This window comes from Macaca nemestrina, chromosome 1 (assembly GCF_043159975.1).
Source record: "Macaca nemestrina isolate mMacNem1 chromosome 1, mMacNem.hap1, whole genome shotgun sequence".
Taxonomy (NCBI): Eukaryota; Metazoa; Chordata; class Mammalia; order Primates; family Cercopithecidae; genus Macaca; species Macaca nemestrina.
In genome coordinates this window covers 13,682,007-13,703,507 of record NC_092125.1, presented here as the reverse complement: position 1 = coordinate 13,703,507, position 21,501 = coordinate 13,682,007, and the positions used below count along the sequence as shown (strand labels likewise).

Here is a 21,501-nt window from a genome sequence, read left to right as displayed (position 1 = left end):
GTGATGTTTATGAATTGCATGTTCTCTTCTGAGGACTGCCTTATCATGCTGCTTTGCCATCTGCCCTCTGAGTTTTCTATTTTTCTTATTCATCTATGCAAGCTTTTGATAAATTATCTTAATCCTGTGCACATTTTATATGCTAAAATAGTTTTTCATTTGCTACTTAATGTTATTTTTGAAATTCAGAAGTCCATAAATTTTACCTTGGCAAATCTGACAAACTTTTCCTTTGTGATTATTACTATTAAATTCTGAGCTTAGAGAGCTATGCCCCCCTGTCCCAAGGTCTGATACATATTGAAATCTTAATGTCTTCTAATTTATCCACGATCCCATTTTTAATTCTGTGCACAGCTGGCTCCTTAGTCCTGCTCAGGTCTCAGCTCCATACCTTCTCCTCCGAGAGGCTTTCTCCAGATGTCCTCTAGAAGACTCCAACTCCCAACTTCTCTTTATCACATCAACCTGTTTTACGTTCTTAATACCATTTATCACTCTGATATTTCTTGTTTATTTTATTATTAAACTAACTGCCTCTACTAGAAGACAAACACCTTGAGAACAGGAAGGAGCTTGTCTGATCAACCACTGCATCCCCAGCATCCAGCCCAGCCTGACATGACTGAAAACTCAAAATGTGTGCTGAATAAATAATGTTGAACTAAAAATCAACTAGAATTGACTATGGTATAGAGGATTAAATGAAAGATATAGCTCTAATACTCTAAAAACTTTCATATGTTAAAATGAAGAGATAAAGTACTTTACAATAATGTCTCATTTTAGCCAGCATTATAGGTAAACCATACAAAATTCAACTTGTCTGATAAGCTACGTCAGTGGTTTATAAACTTTTTTTTCCCTCTGTACAGAGTGATATAAACTTTTTTTCTCTCTCTCTTTTTTAAAATTTTTATTGTTTTGAGACACAGTCTTGTTCTGTAGCCCTGGCTAGAGTGCAGTGGCGTGATCTCGACTCACTACAAACCCGGCCTCCCGGGTCCTGGTTCAAGCAATTCTCCTGCCTCAGCCTCCCGAGTAGCTGGGATTACAGAAATGTGCCACCATGCCTAGCTAATTTTTGTATTTTCAGTAGAGATGGCGGGGGGGGGGGGGGGTGTTTCACCATGTTGGCCAGGTTGGTCTTGAACTCCTGACCTAGTGATCCACCTGCCTCGGCCTCCCAAAGTGCTAGGACTACAGGCGTGAGCCACCGCGCCCGGCCCAACTTTTTCTTTTTTTTTTTTTTTTTTTAAGAAATAATACTTTTCTTCTCCTCCATAACATAAAAATATTCCAAGAGTCTGGGTTCCTCAGGCAGTTTATTACTTTCTATTCAGCTAATGTATCCTTAATCTGCATTATCTGTGAAACTCCGGATGCAACGGGTGGGGCCCTAGGGCTCTCAGAGCAGATCATGCAGATCCACCTTAAGCAGTGTCATCATTTTCTAATCTTCAAAAGAGAGAAAATGATACTGGCCTCAAAGGGCTGTTTGGAAGATTAGTGATAAAGTATATGGTGAAGAGTCTTTACTTAGTAAAATAGTGCCTTTATTACCACTAAAAGGCACACAGAAATGGAACTGCCTCTTTAGAAGATTTCATTTTCGTATCTTTGAAATAGGTGTTGATTGTTTCTATACGTCCCCTAGATAGCCTTAACTCTCTTTTTAAAAATTTATTTATTTGTTCTTTTTCAATTCTATTCCTTCTGAGGCCTTAACATTCTCTCAAACTTGAGATCAAATCCGAAATAATTAAATCCCTACATAAGAGGAAACAACACTTCTTTTTTTTTTTTGAGATGGGAGTTTTGCTCTGTTGCCCAGGCTGGAGTGCAGCGGCGCGATCTCAGCTAACTGCAACCTTTCCCTCTGGGTTCAAGTGTTTCTCCGGCCTCAGCCTCCAGAGTAGCTGGGACTATAGGTACACGCCATCACATCTGGCTAATTTTTGTATTTTTAGTAGAGACAGCGTTTCACCATGTTGGTCAGGCTGGTCTTGAACTCCTGACCTCCAGTGATCAGGCTGCGTTGGCCTCCTAAAGTGCTGGGATTACAGGCATAAGTCACCATGCCCGGCCCCAGAGGAAACAACATTTCTAATAATTGAGAAGAACTGTATGATTGAAGCTTAATTAGTAAAGTCAATATCTTAAGACAATGTATCAAACATATCAACAGGCCAATATAGGAAGACTGGGTTAAGAGAAAAATTTTGGCAATGCAGCAGTGTCAAGGGGGAGAAAGATGCAATAACTGGAAGATAAAAAGCATTTTGGGCCAGGTGGGGTGGCTCACACCTATAATCCCAGCACTCTGGGAGGTCAAGGTGGGCGAATCACCTGAGGTTGGAAGTTCAAGATCAGCCTGACCAACACATGAAGAAACTCTGTCTCTACTAAAAATACAAAAAAATTAGCTGGGCGTGGTGGTGCATGCCTGTAATCCCAGCTACTTGGGAGTCTGAGGCAGGAGAATCGCTTGAATCCAGAAGGCAGAGGTTACGGTGAGCTGAGGTCGCACCATTGCACTCCAGCCTGGGCAACAAGAGCGAAACTCTGTCTCCAAAAAAAAAAAAAAAAGGCCTTGGTCACATTCTACCTAGATAAAATAGCACTCTAAAACACCCACTCTTCCGCTGTTATAATTTAAGTTCGATGCTCAAATCTAGCACAGTTCAGATTTAGTTTTTTAGGTACCTTGACAAACTAAGTAGGAGGTTCCTAGATAGGGGACCTGAACATTGAAATCACTTGAATGAGCCAAGAGCATTAAAGATGAATGAACTGATATTTTGGTTTACGCACTGATTTTCTGTGAATTGACACATTCAGTAAGCATTTGATAATCTCTAAGTGAACTGGAAGGTCAGTGTTATGACCTGTTGCTAAGTCCCAGACCCCTTGATGATATAGTTTGGATATATGGTCCCTCCAAATCACATTTTGAAATGTGACCCCCAACGCTGGAGGTAGGGCCTAGCAGGAGGTGTTTGAGTCGCAGGAGCTGATCCCTCAAGAATGGCTTGACTCCTTCCCTACAGTAATGAGTGAGTTCTTGCCCTATTTGTATACGAGAGCTGGCTTTTTAAAAAGAGACTGGCATCTCTCTCTTGTTCCCTTTCTCACCATGTGACATGTTACTCCCCTTCGCCTTCCACTATGAGTGGAAGCTTCCTGAAGCCTTCACCAGAAGCAGATACTGGTGCCATGTTTCTTTTCTTTTCTCTCTTTTTTTTTTTTAGATAGAGTCTCGCTCTGTTGCCCAGGCTGGAGTGCAGTGGCACAATCTCTGCTAACTGCAACCTCCATCTCCCGGGTTGAAGCGATTTTCATGCCTCAGCCTCCTGAGTAGCTGAGATTACAGGCATGTGCTACCACACCCTGCTAATTTTTGTATTTTTAGTAGAGACGGAGTTTCACCATGTTGGCCAGGCTGGTCTCGAACTCCTGACCTGAAGAGATCTGCCTGCCTCAGCCTCCCGAAGTCCTGAGGTTACAGGCATGAGCCACCGTGCCTGGCTGCCATGCTTCTTGTATAGCCTGCAGACCCATGAGCCAAATAAACCTCTTTTCTCTGTAAATTACCCAGCCTCTGGCCGGGTGCAGTGGCTCAAGCCTGTAATCCCAGCACTTTGGGAGGCTGAGACAGGTGGATCACGAGGTCAGGAGATCGAGATCATCCTGGCTAACACGGTGAAACCCCGTCTCTACTAAAAAATACAAAAAGCTAGCCGGGCGTGGTGGTGGGCGCCTGTAGTCCCACCTACTGGGGAGGCTGAGGCAGGAGAATGGCGTGAACCCGGGAGGCGGAGCTTGCAGTGAGCTGAGATCCAGCCACTGTACTCCAGCCTGGGTGACAGAGTGAGACTCCATCTCAAAAAAAAAAAAAAAAAAAAAAAAATTTCCCAGCCTCAGGTATTCCTTTGTAGAAACACTAAATGGACGAATATGCTCCACCACGTGAGGCTGCTTTGTGTTAATCATGTCTCTTTCTCCTTGCAACAACAACCTCTTGCCCTTAAGTGTACTCTATTTTCTTCTAAAACTTGAATAGTGATGAAGTTTGGAAGGACTGATAGCACATATACTTAGGATAAGGAACTGATAGGACTTGGTGAGTACTTGGACATGAGAGTAAGGATAACTCTCATGATTCTGGTTTAGGTGACTGAGGAAAAGGAGATGGTTACGCAAGATTAAATTTTAGTATATGTGCTGCCGAAGCGAACACACTCAAGATTAAAAATACAGGCGATGAGAACAGGTGGGATGGAGACAATGTTACCATTAGAATGCCCACGGAACATTCAAGTGGAGAAGTTCAGTAGGCAGCTCAAAGCACGTCTGGAGTTCACAAGAGATGTTGAGGCTGTAATTATAGATTTAACAGCCTTCAGCATACAGGCAGTAATGAATGAAATTGCCTGGGAAGAATGCGTAAAATAAAACAGAAGGCTAGGTAGCAAATCCTAATGACTTATATTTAAGAGGAAAGCAAAAAGGAAATAATGAATCATACCGAAAGTAAAAACTATAGTGACCAGATAAAAACCCTCACCTTAAAACTACAGATCTAGAAAAGATGATGATAAAACGAGTAATTCTCTGCACTGTCCATTCAACTGACATGACATGGGCCATGCTACTTCACAGTGGGTCCTTCCTGGGTATTGTCCATTCAATTGACATGACATGGGACATGCCATTTCACAGGGGGTCCCTTCCTGGCATCCAACTCCATTTTGTCTGTGACTAGGCTATGATACAACAAACAAATTCAATGAATAATTGAATAGTTAGCAGAAAAATTCCCTAGTCCACTCAAATCATCTTGACTTATTCATGGAGCTTACATAATCCACCAGCTGTTTTGTTACTAAGGAAGGAAGAAGTTTTATCTTCTGCCTGTCTCCTATACCTGTTTCTGCTCCACAACACAGTTTAATTTCTATTCCTCACCTCTGCTCTCATATACCTACTTTTTATTCTGATGTAAGACAATTATGAAACCAGGTATCTCTTAAGATCCAAAACAACTTTTTTATGGCAATTCCCTGCCAAGATCATAAAAACCAAAATAAAAGTTGGGAAAAACAGTATGGTACAGGTTGGAAAAATGAGGTATCATATGTATCTCTCCCATAACATAAGCAAGCTATAACTCCTTTCACGCATTAATTCTTTTCCATAGAGCTTCTAATTTCTCATCCAAACAACAGAGTAGCTTAAATATATACAGTACTTCTGTGCCTATAAACACTAACAACTTCTTGTGTATTGGAGAGATGACTACATATAAAGAATTTCAACCTTCATAAAAAATAAGGATATAGGCCAGGTGCGGTGGCTCACACCTGTAATCCCAGCACTTTGGGAGGCCAAGGCAGGTGGATCACTTGAGGTCAGGAGTTCAAAGCCAGCCTGGCCAACATGGTGAAACCCTGTCTTTATTAAAAATACAAAAATTAGCCAGGTGTGGTGGCCGGCACTCGTAATCCCAGCTATTCGGCAGGCTGAGGCGGGAGAATCATTTGAACCTGGGAGGTGGAGGTTGCAGTGAGCTGAGATGGAGCCATCACACTACAGCCTGCGCAACAGGAGTTAAACTCTGTCTAAGGATATAAGTGTCCATAATGGCAACAATAATGTCACTAGTGACTCAGGTGAACAAAAATAGTCCGCTTTTTACTAAAATTAGTTTCAGGTTCCAACTGTACTATTAAGGACAACATAAAATTAGAGACAAAATTTTTTTTTTTTTTTTGAGACTGAGTCTCGCTCTGTCAACTCACCCAGGCTGCAGTGCAGTGGTGCGATCTTGGCTCACTACAACCTCTGTCTCCCAGGTTCAAGTGATTCTCCTGCCTCAGCCTCTGCGTAGCTGGTACTACAGGTGTGCACCACCACACTGTGCTAATTGTTTGTATTTTTAGTAGAGATGCGGTTTCACTGTGTTAGCCAGGATGGTCTGGATTTCCTTACCTCATTATCCACCCACCTCAGCCTCCCAAAGTGCTGGGATTACAGATGTGAGCCACCACGCCCAGCCAAAACATAAATATTTTAAGAGAAATACACAGTAGTCTTCACTTGCGAACAATCACTTGTGACGCCCACTGAGATTTATGCTTTAGTGAGCTACACAATGAAAACCTTACAGGCGCCGGGCGCGGTGGCTCACGCCTGTAATCCCAGCACTTTGGGAGGCCGAGGCGGGCGGATCACAAGGTCAGGAGATCGAGACCACGGTGAAACCCCGTCTCTACTAAAAATACAAAAAATTAGCCGGGCGCGGTTGTGGGCGCCTGTAGTCCCAGCTACTCGGGAGGCTGAGGCAGGAGAATGGCGTGAACCTGGGAGGCGGAGCTTGCAGTGAGCCGAGATCGCGCCACTGCACTCCAGCCTGGGCGACAGAGCGAGACTCCGTCTCAAAAAAAAAAAAAAAAAAAAAAAGAAAACCTTACAGGCGACCTGCTTACTGGACAAGCTATACTGCTGACATGTGACTCCAGGCAATCACCAAGTGTGGAGGGAGTAAGATATGATGAACTTCCTCTCGCAAATGGAATACACTACCTATTTCTCTTCTGTTACTTTTTGCTGATCATATGCCAGCAAACCATCACTATCACTTTTCCGAGCAAATAAACCCAATCGGCCTTGATGCAGCAAAAAAGAGTATTTAAAATTAAACATATTTTCAACAAAAACAGAATTTTGTACAACTGGAGAGAATTTTAATTGCTAAAAGTTTGTTTTTTCTTTCTGTTATATAAAGCTAATAAATGTTTATTATGGAACACTTAGAAGATAGATATACAAAAAGAAGAAAATTAAAATCATCCATAATCTTAGCTCCCCTCCAGGTATAGCCACTATTAAATAAGTGCTTGCTTTTTTTGTGTGTGGTTATTTTTGCCATTTGAATAGGGACTGGGTTTCATCAAGTTGCCCAGGCTGGTCTCAAACTCATGGGCTCAACGATCTGCCCACCTCGGCCTCCCAAAGTGCTGGGAGGATAAGCCTGAGACACCACACCTGGCCTGCTTGTTTTTAAAAGAAAAAAAATTATACAAAATTAATAAAAGTAATGAAATCAAAAGTCTATTTAGCCTAAAGCTTGAAGGGAGATAAAAAGCACAAGGCTATAGTCATTAAAACTCTTAATAACTAGACCTGGTGACCAGGCACAGTGGCTCACGCCTGTAATCCCAGCACTTTGGGAGGCCAAGACAGGCAGGCGGATCATGAGATCAGGAGATCAAGACCATCCTGGCTAACATGGTGAAATCCTGTCTCTACTAAAAATACAAAAAATTAGCCGGGTGTGGTGGCACACACCTGTAGTACCAGCTACTCAGGAGGCTGAGGCAGGAGAATTGCTTGAACCCGGGAGGCGGAGGTTGCAGTGAGCTGAGATCGTGCCACTGTACTCCTGCCTGGGTGAGAGAGCAAGACTCTGTTTCTAAACAAACAAACAAACAAAACCTGGTGTGGTGGCTCAAGCCTGTAATCCCGGACCTTTGGGAGGTGAGAGGATTGCTTGAGGCCAGGAGTTCAAGACTAACCTGTCAACACAGCACAGTGGCTCACGGCTGTAATCCCAGCACTTTGGGAGGCCAAGGTAGGTGGATCACCTGGGGTCAGGAGTTCGAGACCAGCCTGGTCAACATGGTGAAACCGTGTCTCTACTAAAAAATAAAAAATTAGCCGGTGTGGTGGCATGTGCCTATAATCCCAGCTACTTGAGAGGCTGGGGCAGGAGAATCACTTGAACGTGGGAGGCAGAGGTTGCAGTGAGCCAGGATCATGCCAGTGCACTCCAGCCTGGGTGACAGAGCAAAACACTGTCTTAAACAAAAAAAAAAGATATGAAAAATTTAGTTGGGCATGGTGGCAGGTGCTTGTAGTCCCAGCTACTCAGGAGGCTGAGGTAGGAGGATCACTTGAGCCCAGGTGGTTGAGGCTGCAGTGAGCTATGATCATGCCACTGGACTCCTGCCTGGGCAGCAGAGCCAGAGCCTGTCTCAAAAAAAATAAATAAATAAGTAAATAAAAATCAGGGGGAAAAAAAGTCTTTTAACAACTACAAAGGTAACTCATTATTTTGGCTGAGTACTTCCCATTGTTAGTACCCACTGCCAGATATACCATCCTGAACACCAGCAAAGAAGGTTAACCCCTCTCCCCCAACCCAATTTTTATTTTGTAAAACTTCAAACGTATAGAAAAGTTCAAATTACCATTCAAATCACCTAGACTCACCAATTGCTCACATTTTGCCATATTTGCCTTTTCTCTCTCTACACACACACACTTTTCTGTTGTTGAATCACTTGAAAATAAAATGCAGATTTATCATGAATTTTTAACTTTAAGTATTTCAGCATGTACTTCCTAAGAACAAGGACATTCTAAGCGAAAGTAGTATTTTTTATGAACTAATCAAAATTTGCAATTCTTTCTATAAGGCTGACCAAGATAATGGAGCAGACTCCATAAAACTGCAGTTAGCTTGAAGCATTAAAGTTTATTTTCTTCCTCTTTGCTGCACCCCATGTGACTTTCTTTTGGAATACAGTTTCTCAACCTCAGCACCAATGACATTTTGGGCCAGATAATTATTTACTGGGGCAGGTTGTGGGGGGTGTTCTGTGACTGCAGGATGTTTAGCAGAATCCCTGTCCCTTTACCCACTAGATGCCAGTATCACCCTACATCCAGTTTTAACAACTGAAAGTATCTATATACACTGCTCTGTGCACAAAAGGGAAATTGTCCCTGGTGAAGAAACATGGCTCTGAAAGAACAGGACCCCCTCAATCCAGATGGGGAGTACAATGATCAATCCAGATGGGGAGTATAATGATAATGACAGCATGGGCCGGGCGCGGTGGCTCAAGCCTGTAATCCCAGCACTTTGGGAGGCCGAGATGGGCGGATCACGAGGTCAGGAGATCGAGACCATCCTGGCTAACACGGTGAAACCCCGTCTCTACTAAGAAATACAAAAAATAGCCGGGCGAGGTGGCAGCGCCTGTAGTCCCAGCTACTCGGGAGGCTGAGGCCGGAGAATGGCGTGAACCCAGGAGGCGGAGCTTGCAGTGAGCTGAGATCCGGCCACTGCACTCCAGCCTGGGCTACAGAGCGAGACTCCGTCTCAAAAAAAAAAAAAAAAAAAAAAAGATAATGACAGCATCTATTGATCTACTGAATTCGTGGCATGTGGCAGCAGGTTCTAAGCAGTCTACATGTGTTAAATCATTTAGCCCCCAGAATAACCATCTGAAATGGGTTGTGTACCACCTTCATCTTAGAAGAGGAAATAGACACAGTGAGATTAAGTACCTCATGTGAATGAACAAACCAAAGAATGGCTTCCTGCAAAAACTGAGATCCAACACTATGTAGCTGAACCACTATTCTTTTTTTTTTTTGGAGACGGAGTCTCTCTCACTCTGTTGCCCAGGCTGGAGTGTAGTGACGTGATCTCAGCTCACTGCAACCTGTCCCCCGGGTTCAAGCGATTCTCCTGCCTCAGCCTCCCGAGTAACTGGGATTACAGGCGCCTGCCACCGCACCCAGCTAATTTTTGTATTTTTAGTAGAGATGGGGTTTTGCCATCTTGGCCAGGCTGATCTTGAACTCCTGACCTTGTGATCCACCCGCCTCGGCCTCCCAAAGTGCTGGGATTACAGGTGTGAGCCACTGAGCCTGACCTGAAACACCATTCTTACAGTAAAAGATAACTTTGATGGTACATACTGCACTTAAAAAGGAAAAAATTCATATGTGAAATTAATAAAAGGACGTAGGAAAACAGGCACTCTTATATATTGCTAATGATTGTTCACACTGGCACAAATTGCTAAACTCCCCTCCAGGAAGGAATTATGTGACTTAAAAATGTGTCTGCCTGAAGATGGCCGAATAGGAGCAGCTCCAGTCTCCAACTCCCAGTGCGAGCGACACAGAAGACGGGTGATTTCTGCATTTTCAACTGAGGTACTGGGTTCATCTCACTGGGGAGTGCCGGACGATCGGTGCTGGTCAGCTGCTGCAGCCCGACCAGCGAGAGCTGAAGCAGGGCGAGGCATTGCCTCACCTGGGAAGCGCAAGGGGGAAGGGAGTCCCTTTTCCTAGCCAGGGGAACTGAGACACACAACACCTGGAAAATCGGGTAACTCCCACCCCAATACTGCGCTTTAAGCAAACAGGCACACCAGGAGATCATATCCCACACCTGGCCGGGAGGGTCCCACACCCACGGAGCCTCCCTCATTGCTAGCGCAGCAGTCTGTGATCTACCAGCAAGGCAGCAGCGAGGCTGGGGGAGGGGCGCCCGCCATTGCTGAGGCTTAAGTAGGTAAACAAAGCTGCTGGGAAGCTCGAACTGGGTGGAGCTCACAGCAGCTCAAGGAAACCTGCCTGTCTCTGTAGACTCCACCTCTGGGGACAGGGCACAGTAAACTAAACAAACGCAGCAGACACCTCTGCAGACGCAAACGACTCTGTCTGACAGCTTTGAAGAGAGCAGTGGATCTCCCAACACGGAGGTTGAGATCTGAGAAGGGACAGACTCCCTGCTCAAGTGGGTCCCTGACCCCTGAGTAGCCTAACTGGGAGACATCCCCCACTAGGGGCAGTCTGACACCCCACACCTCACAGGGAGGAGTACACCCCTGAGAGGAAGCTTCCAAAGCAAGAATCAGACAGGTACACTCGCTGTTCAGAAATATTCTATCTTCTGCAGCCTCTGCTGCTGATACCCAGGCAAACAGGGTCTGGAGTGGACCTCAAGCAATCTCCAACAGACCTACAGCTGAGGGTCCTGACTGTTAGAAGGAAAACTATCAAACAGGAAGGACACCTACACCAAAACCCCATCAGTACATCACCATCATCAAAGACCAGAGGCAGATAAAACCACAAAGATGGGGAAAAAGCAGGGCAGAAAAGCTGGAAATTCAAAAAATAAGAGCGCATCTCCCCCGGCAAAGGAGCGCAGCTCATCGCCAGCAACGGATCAAAGCTGGACGGAGAATGACTTTGACGAGATGAGAGAAGAAGGCTTCAGTCCATCAAATTTCTCAGAGCTAAAGGAGGAATTACGTACCCAGCGCAAAGAAACTAAAAATCTTGAAAAATGTGTCTGCCCTTTGACCCAATAATTCATCCTAAGAAAATAACCAGTTATACACATAAAATAGAGGTGCAGTGATATTTACTAGTCTTTTCCATAACACTGAAAAATTGAAACTCTATCAATACCCAAATACAGAGTTAAATGACAATACTTTCATACAATGTAATTCTATAAAGCCATTACAAATAATAGAGCATATCATATCAAAAGACGTTCGTGATATGTTAAAGTAAGTAAATTATAAAGTAGAATGAATGGCATAATCCTAGCCACTATATACACATAGAAGCAAAAATGTTAACTGTGATTATCTTCACATATGAGATTCTAGTAGTCTTGTTTTCCTTTAGCTTATCTGCATTTTCCTTTTTTCCACCCCCTGTTTTGGTTTGGCTTTTATTTAAAAGTTTTTTTTTTTTTAATTTATTTTTTGACTGCTCTTGCGGAGCAGGCTACTCCATAAGCAGTATGCTGAGAGTAGCGTATTCAAAAGTTTTTAAAACGGAAGTTCATATATAAATGAAAAAGCGATCCCTTTGACATTGACAGAATTAACATACAGTTTCAACTACTGGTACTCAATTCCAAAGACCCATAGTATGTTATAAAAATGTGTGGTTCCTGTTGTTGAACAAATTGTGAATGGCACCCCACAGTCTGGGTAGGAAAAAGTTTCTTGGTTAGTCACCAGGACCGGTCAGTTGTCTAGTCTCCACACCTTAACCCAGCTGTGATGCTGCGGGATGAACTCTATAGCTGATCTAAAGTGAACTCCAGAGATGTCTGGGAAACTGACCCTGATTGTGGTTCCAGAGCACTGACTTCAGGAATGTACTCAGCCTAGACTAAAACAGCCTAGAAAGGCTGAAGCTGATGAATGAATAATTTGTTCATGTCTGATCCTGATTCTGTCACACTCTGCGACCATACTGTGTGGCTTAACTCCAGGACTAATGAGGGCACCTGGCAGGCGAGGCGTTCTTTAGTGCATATCTACTTACAACTGGACCTAGAGGGACCCAGAAGGTGACAGGTATGTTTTCAGGCCATCATCCACAACTGTTCACCCTTTGGAGAAATTTTATTTAACTTGGAAATGTGACCCATCTCTGTCATCCTGTCTGCACTGACTTTTTTTTCTTTTCATTCTTTAGATAAGCAAATTATTTAATTTTACCCAAATGGTATATCTGTCTGGTCTTTCCATCAATCCACACCCAACATTATCCTTTGTCATTAAAATAGTTGTGCAGTTCTCTACTCCACTAAACAAACTATGGCAATGTGCAATGTTTTTCAAAAAGTGGTTTTGGAACCTCTGAGGCCTCATGAAGTCCTCAGGAGGTCTGAATACAGAGTGCTATGTTTTAGCACATCCACAGTTGGTACCTTCATCTATCACTCTGGAGTGCTGCCCTGGTACAAGAAAATATCAAGCGCCTGCCCCTGAAAACACATGCCCACTCCTATGAAGGACTGCATTGGTACTACAGTCTTTTCCTGCCACCCTGTACCTCTGGTAAGATGAACTGTTCCACGGGCTTGTACCACAGCTTGTTCACCTGCACACCACAGCTCGGAGGACTGAAGCGAGCAATGAAGAGGGCCTCCTACAAATTGGGAGAAGAAGACAAGAAAAAAATACTTCATGTTATACCACTGCATATGCAACAAGTTTTCAAATACCTTACATCTTGGTCAGCTAAATCCACAACGGCCCTAACCACGGTCACTAACATGGTTCCACTGTGGTTTTGGCATCACTGGGTTTTCTAGTGCAGTCATGGTTACTAAATAACAATATTTAAGGTAATCAAAGTTGTCATGAAGTTCTCAAATGCTAAACAAAATCCACATAACCTTAAAAAAAAAAACCCACCTTGAAAGAAAAAATATTAAGGGAAGGGAGCAGTGTTGTTAAATTAAGCCAACATATTATAGTGTCAGAACTCCCTCAAAGGTTTAAGACTAAACTGAAATACCACAGATTTTTACTGGGAACAAAAGCACTCAGGAAACTCCCTTCAAAAAGAATCTTCAGAAGAAAATATAAACAAAACAAAAAAGGGAATATAAAAGAGGACTGGGGCCAAGTGCAGTGGCTCACGCCTGTAATCCTAGCACTTTGGGAGGCCGAGGCAGGCAGATCACTTGAGGTCAGGAGTTCCAGACCAGCCTGGCCAACATGTGAAACTCCATATCTCTACTAAAACTACAAAAATTAGCTAGGCGTGGTGACAGACACCTGTAGTCCCAGCTACTTGGGAGGCTGAAGCAGGAGAATCACTTGAACCCAGGAGGTGGAGGCTGCAGTGAGCCAAGATTGTACCACTGCACTCCAGCCTGGGCCACAGAGCCAGACCCTGTCAAAAAAAAAAAAAAAAAAAAAAAAAAAAACAAACAGGACTGATTTTCATTATGTCTATTGTTTTCTTGGACCCTCCCATTTCTTCTAGGCAACATTTCCTCATTCTCATGCCTATTCTTATATACCAACTTACCATAGGGGAAACTTCTGTTAAGCTCTTATAACCAGGCAGGGGTTCAAAATTAAGCACATTTCAATGGATTATGTCTATTTCTTTCATGAACACCAGTTCTTAGGAATGCAGTATAAGAATAGTTTTTGCATTGTGACTACCCATGAACCCATTAGCATTCATCTTAGACTAGTCCTTTCTTGAGGACAAAGATTAACTCCTCCTTGGTTAAAAATATGGCAACTAAAAGTTATATCGACATGATCAAAATATTGTATGTCTGAACCAAACTACTTGATTGATAACTCGCACACTATAAATAGTTTTGTTTTTTGAGACAGTCTCACTCTGTCACCTAGGCTGGAGTGAGTGGTGTGATCATGGCTCACTGTAATGCAGCCTCAACCTCCTGGGCTCAAGTGATCCTCCCACCTCAGCCTCCCAAGCAGCTGGGACTATAAGTATATGCCACCATGCCTGCCTATTTTCTTAATTTTTTGTAGAGACGGGGTCTCACTGTATTGCCTAGGTTGGTCTCGAACTCCTGGGCTGAAGCAATCCATCTTCCTTGCCCTCTCAAACTGCTGGGATTACAGGCGTGAGCCACTGCGCCTGGCTAATAGTTTTCTTTAAAACTATATATACTAAGATAAACAAGTATATTTTAAAAAATCAAGATTAATTCTAATTTCTAGAAAACAGTGCTACTCAGAGTACTGCTATTTCAATTCCCTATCTGGTCTTCAGTATCAATGAAACTGTTAACTACAATCACACATGGACTCCTACAGTTGAGTAACTACAAAGCTCTTCTCACTGTAATCATTATGGCTGGCATCACCAGCAGAAATCCTACCCTTCCCTCTGTCTTATATTTATGTCTACAAACACATCAACAAACTAGACAGATTATTTAGAGGAAGAACAGGGCAAATTACAAAAAAGAAATTTCATCTCAAATTTATTTGTGTATTTATTGGTGAGTCTCTAACACTGTATTCATTGCTAATAATCAACATTAATAATACAAACACATTGTAAAAAACTGAACAGAGTTCTGCTTCCAGTAATATCAGACCAATTCTCCTATAGATAATAATTATGAACTCTGGATGAAACATAAAAAACATGATTTGTAGGCACTGGAATTCAAACAAATAGGCAGAAACTGGAGAAGAATCAGTACTTGGAAGAAGGAAAAGGCTCCAAATATGCATCTCCTCCCTACCCCTCTTCTCGACTCTTTGTCTGAGGGTACAACTCTAGGGCAACTAGAAATTTTAGTGAGAATCTGTAGTCATTCTGCTTGAAAATTAAGAGGACAGAGTTGGGGTAAACACATCAATTAATAAAAGGCATGACGGGGAACATCCAGAAAGGAAAGGATCAGAGAGAGAGAGAACTGTAAATTCTTCATATAAACTCTGCCCACATCTGCGGCTGACTCATAAAATACACATTCAAGGCAGAACCCAAGTAGTCCATCCAAGGCCAAAAAAACTGAATAGAGATTTTAGCTGTTTCTCATTGAAAGTGAGACAATGTTTACAGTCTGTCTGCTAAAACAAACAAACAAACAAACAAAAAAACATTACTCTTTGAAGAATATAATAGGATCCAGAGTTCCTACAATGAATTATTCACGATATCTACGATACAATGCAAAGATAAGGGCCAGGTGCGGTGGCTCACACCTGTAATCCCAGCATTTTGGGAAGTCAAGGCAGGAAGATCACTTGAGGTTAAGAGTTTGACACCAGCCTGGGCAACATGGTGAGATCCTGCTCTACAAAAAATTTTACAAGTAGCTGGGTATGGTGGCACGCGCATGTAGTCCCAGCTACTCAGGAGGCTGAGGAGGGCAGACAGCTTGAGCCCAGGAGTTTAAGGCTGCAGTGAACCGTGACTGGACCACTGCACTCCAGCCCAGGCAAAAGAGCGAGACCCTGTCAAACAACAACAACAACAGCACCACCAAAACCCAAACCAAAAGACTCCCAAAATACTAGACACAAAACAGAAAAATGTTACCCATATTTTAGAGGAAAGATATTAATCAATAGACAGACGCTGAGATGACTCAGAATAAGCGTACACAGATTTTAAAGCTGCTGTTACAACTATGGTCAAAGCTGTAGAGAAAAATATTCTCAAACAATGAACACATAGGAAATTTTAGAGAAATAAAAACAGTAAAAAAGAACTAAATGGAAACTGAAACGCTAACAAGTATAATATTTAAAATAAATCTAAAATAAAAAATTCATTCAGATTTGAGATGACAGAAGAGTCACTAAACTTGAATACAGATTAACAGAAGTTATCTACACCGGAAAAGAGACAAAAACATTGAAAAAAATGAACAGTCTTGTGATCTGTAGGACAATACCAAAAGATCTAACATACATGTAATTGGAATCCCAGGAGGAGTAGAGAGAGCAAGTGAAATCAGAAAAGGTTCTGAAAACATTAATAGCTGAAAATCCCCCAAATTTGGTAAAAGACATACATTTACAGATTGAAGAAACATGTAGCACACCTTGAACAAAGAAAGAAAAAGCACACCATGCCTGGTACGGTGCCTCATGCCTGTAATCCCAGGACTTTGGGAGGCTGAGACAGCAATTTGGAAGGCTGAGGAGGGCAGATCACTTGAGGTCAGGAGTTCGACACCAGCCTAGCCAACATGGCAAAACTCCGTCTTTACTAAAAATACAAAAATGAACCAGGTGTGGTGGCATGCACCTGCAATCCCAGCTACTTGGGAGTGGATATAAATATGTAATAAACCAAATACAGAAAAACGTTAACTGTTGTAGAATGCAGTTAGTGGCTATAGGGTTGTTTACTGAATAATTCCTTCAAGTTTTCTTCATGTTTAAAAAACAGATCCTTCAAATACAATTCCATGCTACTTCTTCAGATGCATTCTGTAAACAAATCAGATTTCCCCACATATTAGGAACAGAGAAACTTCAGGGATTTTCTGTTTTCGGTAAAAGAATAACTTTTATTTCCTCTATATCTTATTACAAAAAAGATTTGAAGCAGTTATTAGCTTTGTATTACGGACTTTTACAGTTGGAAGAAAGAGGCAATAATACTCATTTATCCTAAGAATCCCAAACTTTTTTTATATCCATTACCAATTTTCGAAATTCCCTAGGCTTTAGGGAATTTTAAGTTGGAGATTTCTAATCTAGTCAACTCCTTCTTTTCTGGATATAGCACATTTATTCATAGATAATCTATCTCCAAACTAGTCTTATATCACACTACAGTGTATTCAGTCAATAGGGGAAGAAAGGTGAAAGTCTCAACCAGAGAGAATTATATAGTCTTCCAATCTACTTACTGTATGTCACAAGGAAAAGTTGATGTTTTTGAAAAAGAAAAAAGAGAAAAAACCTGTACAGAGCAGTGCATACCTCTTGTTCTGCCTGATAAAGTTTGACAGTGATGTTCCTCTGGAAACCCACATCACTGGCATCATAGAACACTCCAAGACTGGTAATAACGATGGGGTAGAGAACTCGGAAACTCACGCTGACAATTCGATCCTCAGACAGCCCTGATGAGGAGTCTTCGGACAGACTGAATGCTTCAATTTCCTGATTCAAAACTAAGTAATGAGAACAGGTTTATATAATTGAACAAATACAATCCTTTGTTTTACTAGTAGGAAGTAGTGAAGTGGGCTTAATGCCAAAACCTAGGTAATCATTTGCTATATAATTCACAAATGGCAGGAATTTTAAAAAAATGCTTGAGAAAAATGGCTGCTTCTATATAAACATTTTTGAAATTTAAGAATAAAGTTTTCAGCCACATCTAAGTAAGTTAATTATCAGAACTGGTTTAATAGCTTTTTGCATACATGGGTGCATATATATGTATAAATGCCACAGGAGATATTAAATTTAAGTCATCTATTTGGAAGGGTTGGATACATAGAAATAATAAAAACAGTACTAACTGTAGTCATAAATAATCAGTAAATTTGGTCTTACTCTGCAAATTCCAAAAATCCTACTTCTTGATAGGCAATTTAAAATATTTGTGATACGTGACGCAATTATCACAGTATAAATAAGCAACTGAAGTCACTTCAAATAACACTGAAAAACTCTTGCTATACAGCATTGATAAAAGGTAAGCATATCAAACACAGTTTTGAACCACCTTCTATGTACCATTCCCCATCACATTTACATCTTCACTACTACCCTTGTGGTTGTGGCATTATCTTCAGTTTATGTATTAAGAAACTGAGGCCCAAAATTAAGCAATTCACCTAAGGTCACAGAAAGTAGCAGATCCAGGAATCAAGTCCCATTTCGTGATTCCAAAGTCAGTCCCCTTTCCACTCCCCCATGGCTGTCTAATCAGTGCCAAAAGAGTTCTTTTCAAATAATTTTTCTTTATTTGATTTATTTAATTATGAGACAGTCACCCAGTCACTCAGGCTGCAGTGCAGTGGCATTAACATGGCTTACTGAAGTCTCAACCTCCTTTGCTCAAGGGATCCTCCTGCCTCAGCCTCCTGAGTAGCTGGGATCACAGACACACACCACCAGGTCTTGCTAATTTTCTGTAGAGATGGGGGGGTCTCATCATGTTACCCAGGCTGGTCTTGAACTCCTGACCTCAAGCAGTCCTCCCACCTCAGCCTCCCACAGTGCTGGGATTACAGGCATGAGCCACTGTGCCCAGCCTTCAAATAAATTTTCTAATTACCATAAGTGAATCAGAATACATTAAATAAAGCAGTTCATAGGCAGGGAATATCAGTGCTGCTTTAATAATATAAAACCCTATTTTAAAAGATTATATCAGAGTCCTTTGTATCTTTTAGAGCTGTGGTTTTCAAATTTTGCTGACTACACAACCCCATCAGTTAAAAATATTTGTACACACACCTATTTACTTACAAAATATATGCATATATTGTGGTAAGTTTATATATTCAGTATTAATAAAGATTGTATTTTCTTATTTTCAGGTAAATAGAAATTCTAAGCCTGGGCAGCATGGTAAAATCCTGTCTTTACTAAAGATACGAAAATTAGCTGGGCGTGGTGGCACACACCTGTAATCTCAGCTACTTGGGAGGCGAAGGCACGAGAATTTCTTGAGCCTGGGAGGAAGAGGCTACAGTGACCTGAGATTGTGCCACTGCAGTGCAGCCTGGGCAAGAGAGCAAGACCCTGTCTCAAAAAAAAAGAAATTATATTTTCTTCCTATACTCTAGCAGATCATTTGGATGCCTATATCAGACTTCCTAGAAGCTCTTTACACTCAGTAGATACTCAATAAAATGGGACTAAAGGGAAGTGATGACTCTTACCTAATTACAGACATGGGCAGCAGGGAAAAAAGGAAAAATATAGCTTTTTGTCATGGGCTGGGTAAGCATTAACCGGAGAGTCTAGACTACAACATAATGGACAACAATACAATTTTTTTCTAAGATATTCAGTAAATAAAAGATATCCATAGGAAAAACCTCTTTATTAAAAGCAATAGGGCAAGCACATTATAATACAGCATTTTTAGATAGTTTCTTATCTAAAAGAAATGTGCCTTGGGCTTCAAGTTACGTGGACACAGGAAATCCCGCTGCATTACAGTGCTATTAATCAACCCTTCTATCCCAGCCACAATAGCACAATGATTAATGCTTACCATGACCTTCTGGTACTGAAATAACCATAACTGCCTTTGGATTATCGAAAAAATAACATTAGGTTCAATATTAAGTTATATACACATTTAAAAATTCATAACCTAGGTATTACATATATGAAAATGTTTTATTAACAGAAAGTTCTACTTCTTTACTTTTAATAAATAACAGCACTTAAGATAATAAAAATATGGTTAATTTAAAAGTGAAGGGCTTCTTTTTGTTTTTCAATTGTAATTTGTTGGAGGATACCACATCATCAGTGACATAACATTCTATGGGGTTTCTGATCCCTTTAAGACTCCAGTGAGGCTGCGTGCGGTGGCTCATGCCTGTAATCCCAGCACTTTGGGAGGCTGAGGCGGAAGAATCACCTGAGGTCAGGAATTCAAGACCAGCCTGGCCAATGCGGTGAAACCCCGTGTCTACTAAAAATACAAAAATTAGTCAGGCGTGGTGGTGGGTACCTGTAATCCTAGCTACTCAGGAGACTGAGGCAGGAAAATCGCTCGAACCCAGGAGGCGGAGGTTGCAGTGAGCCAAGATCACGCCATTGCACTCCAGCCTGGGCAACAAGAGCGAAACTCCGTCTCAAAAAAAAAAAGAAAAAAAAGACTCCCAGTGAAAGCCAAAGGACTTTCTCATAATTCATACATAAAATTTGGTTACAATGTTAACTGAATTCATAGACGTCCTAATTAAGAAACCTCTGTTTTATAATACCGACCTGAATATATTGTCCAATTTATTTTAAAAGCTGTTTGAAGCCCAACTTTATAAAATGGCAGGCTCTTTAAAATAATGTTCAGTACCTTCTACCTTCTAGGAACTATTCTAAATACATCGTATGTATCAACTTATTTCATCCTTATGTCAATCTCCATGAGGGAGATTCTTTTATCCCTGAGTTTACAGATGATAAAACTGAGGCAGAGGAGGTCACACAGCTAGAAAATGGCAGAGCTTGGATTGAGAGCCATGGAGCCTGCTTATAAAAGTGAGGTGTTATTTAACTATACAGTTTTAACAAACCTTAAAATATCAGAAGTCCTAATCAGCATATTTAAGACTTGGAAGTTTAACCTCCCTTAGAAACACAGCTGAACATAATGGGAAGTGCTAAAAAACACAGACAGTTATAAATTTATCAACTTCCTAAAACTGGTTCCCTGATGACACAGAGAACCTAATTAGGATCAGCTTTCTTTGTTGTCTTTGTTTTTTTGTTTTTGAGACAGGGTCTCGCTCTGTTACCCAGGTTGGAGTGCAGTAGAGTGAACAGATCATAGCTTACTGCAGCCTCGAACTGCTGGGCTCAGACTGTAGCCTCGAACTGCAGTCCTCCTATCTCAGCCTCCCAGCAGCTGGAACTACAGGCGTGAGCCACCACACTTGGCTAATTTTTTTTTTCCTGGAGACATAGGGTCTCACTATGTTGCCCAGGCTGGTTTTCTGCTCTTCCTCCCGCTGTGGTGTCCCAAAGTGCTGGAGAAGCTTTCTTTACCCTCACCAAAATTTTACAAACTTTTAATTTTAAGGCATAAATAATGTTACTTGTGTTTTAAATTTTTTTACTATTTTTTCTTTTACAGAAATAAATTAGATAATAATTCTTTTTTTTTTTTTTTTTTTTTTTTTTTTTTTTTTTTTGAGACGGAGTCTTGCTCTGTCACCCAGGCTGGAGTGCAGTGGCTGGATCTCAGCTCACTGCAAGCTCCGCCTCCCGGGTTTACGCCATTCTCCTGCCTCAGCCTCCCGAGTAGCTGGGACTACAGGCGCCCGCCACCTCGCCCGGCTAGTTTTTTGTATTTTTTAGTAGAGACAGGGTTTCACCGTGTTAGCCAGGATGGTCTCGATCTCCTGACCTCGTGATCCGCCCGTCTCGGCCTCCCAAAGTGCTGGGATTACAGGCGTGAGCCACCGCGCCCGGCCAAATTAGATAATAATTCTAAGAGAAAGTGATTCATAATATTTGTTTCTTCAAGGTTATTATAAATTAACTGGTAAAATCAGCAGTTTTCCAAAAGTTCAAAATTTGGTAATTCAGGATTTATCTAAGCATAAGGAACTTCCAAATGCATATGAATCACACTGAAAAATAGAGTCTTCTGGATCCTGAAGTTTCGATTCTGTAAAGAATCTCTACAGATACCCCAAGTCAATCTGTCAAAAATGATGAA

At 41.6% G+C, this 21,501-nt stretch overlaps 1 protein-coding gene across 4 annotated transcripts in view; it reads right to left on the bottom strand.

The window, feature by feature from the left end:
* Positions 1-21,501, bottom strand: part of LOC105474603 (beta-1,3-N-acetylgalactosaminyltransferase 2) — a 63,413-nt gene that overhangs the window by 25,560 nt on the left and 16,352 nt on the right. For all 4 annotated transcript variants that reach the window (XM_011729399.3, XM_071073973.1, XM_071073975.1 and 1 more), the window contains 2 exons: positions 17,064-17,257; positions 12,670-12,765 (listed from right to left, as the gene is read on the bottom strand). In XM_011729399.3, coding sequence (XP_011727701.1) covers positions 12,670-12,765; positions 17,064-17,257 — 290 coding nt within the window. The remainder of the gene's footprint in view (positions 1-12,669; positions 12,766-17,063; positions 17,258-21,501) is intronic.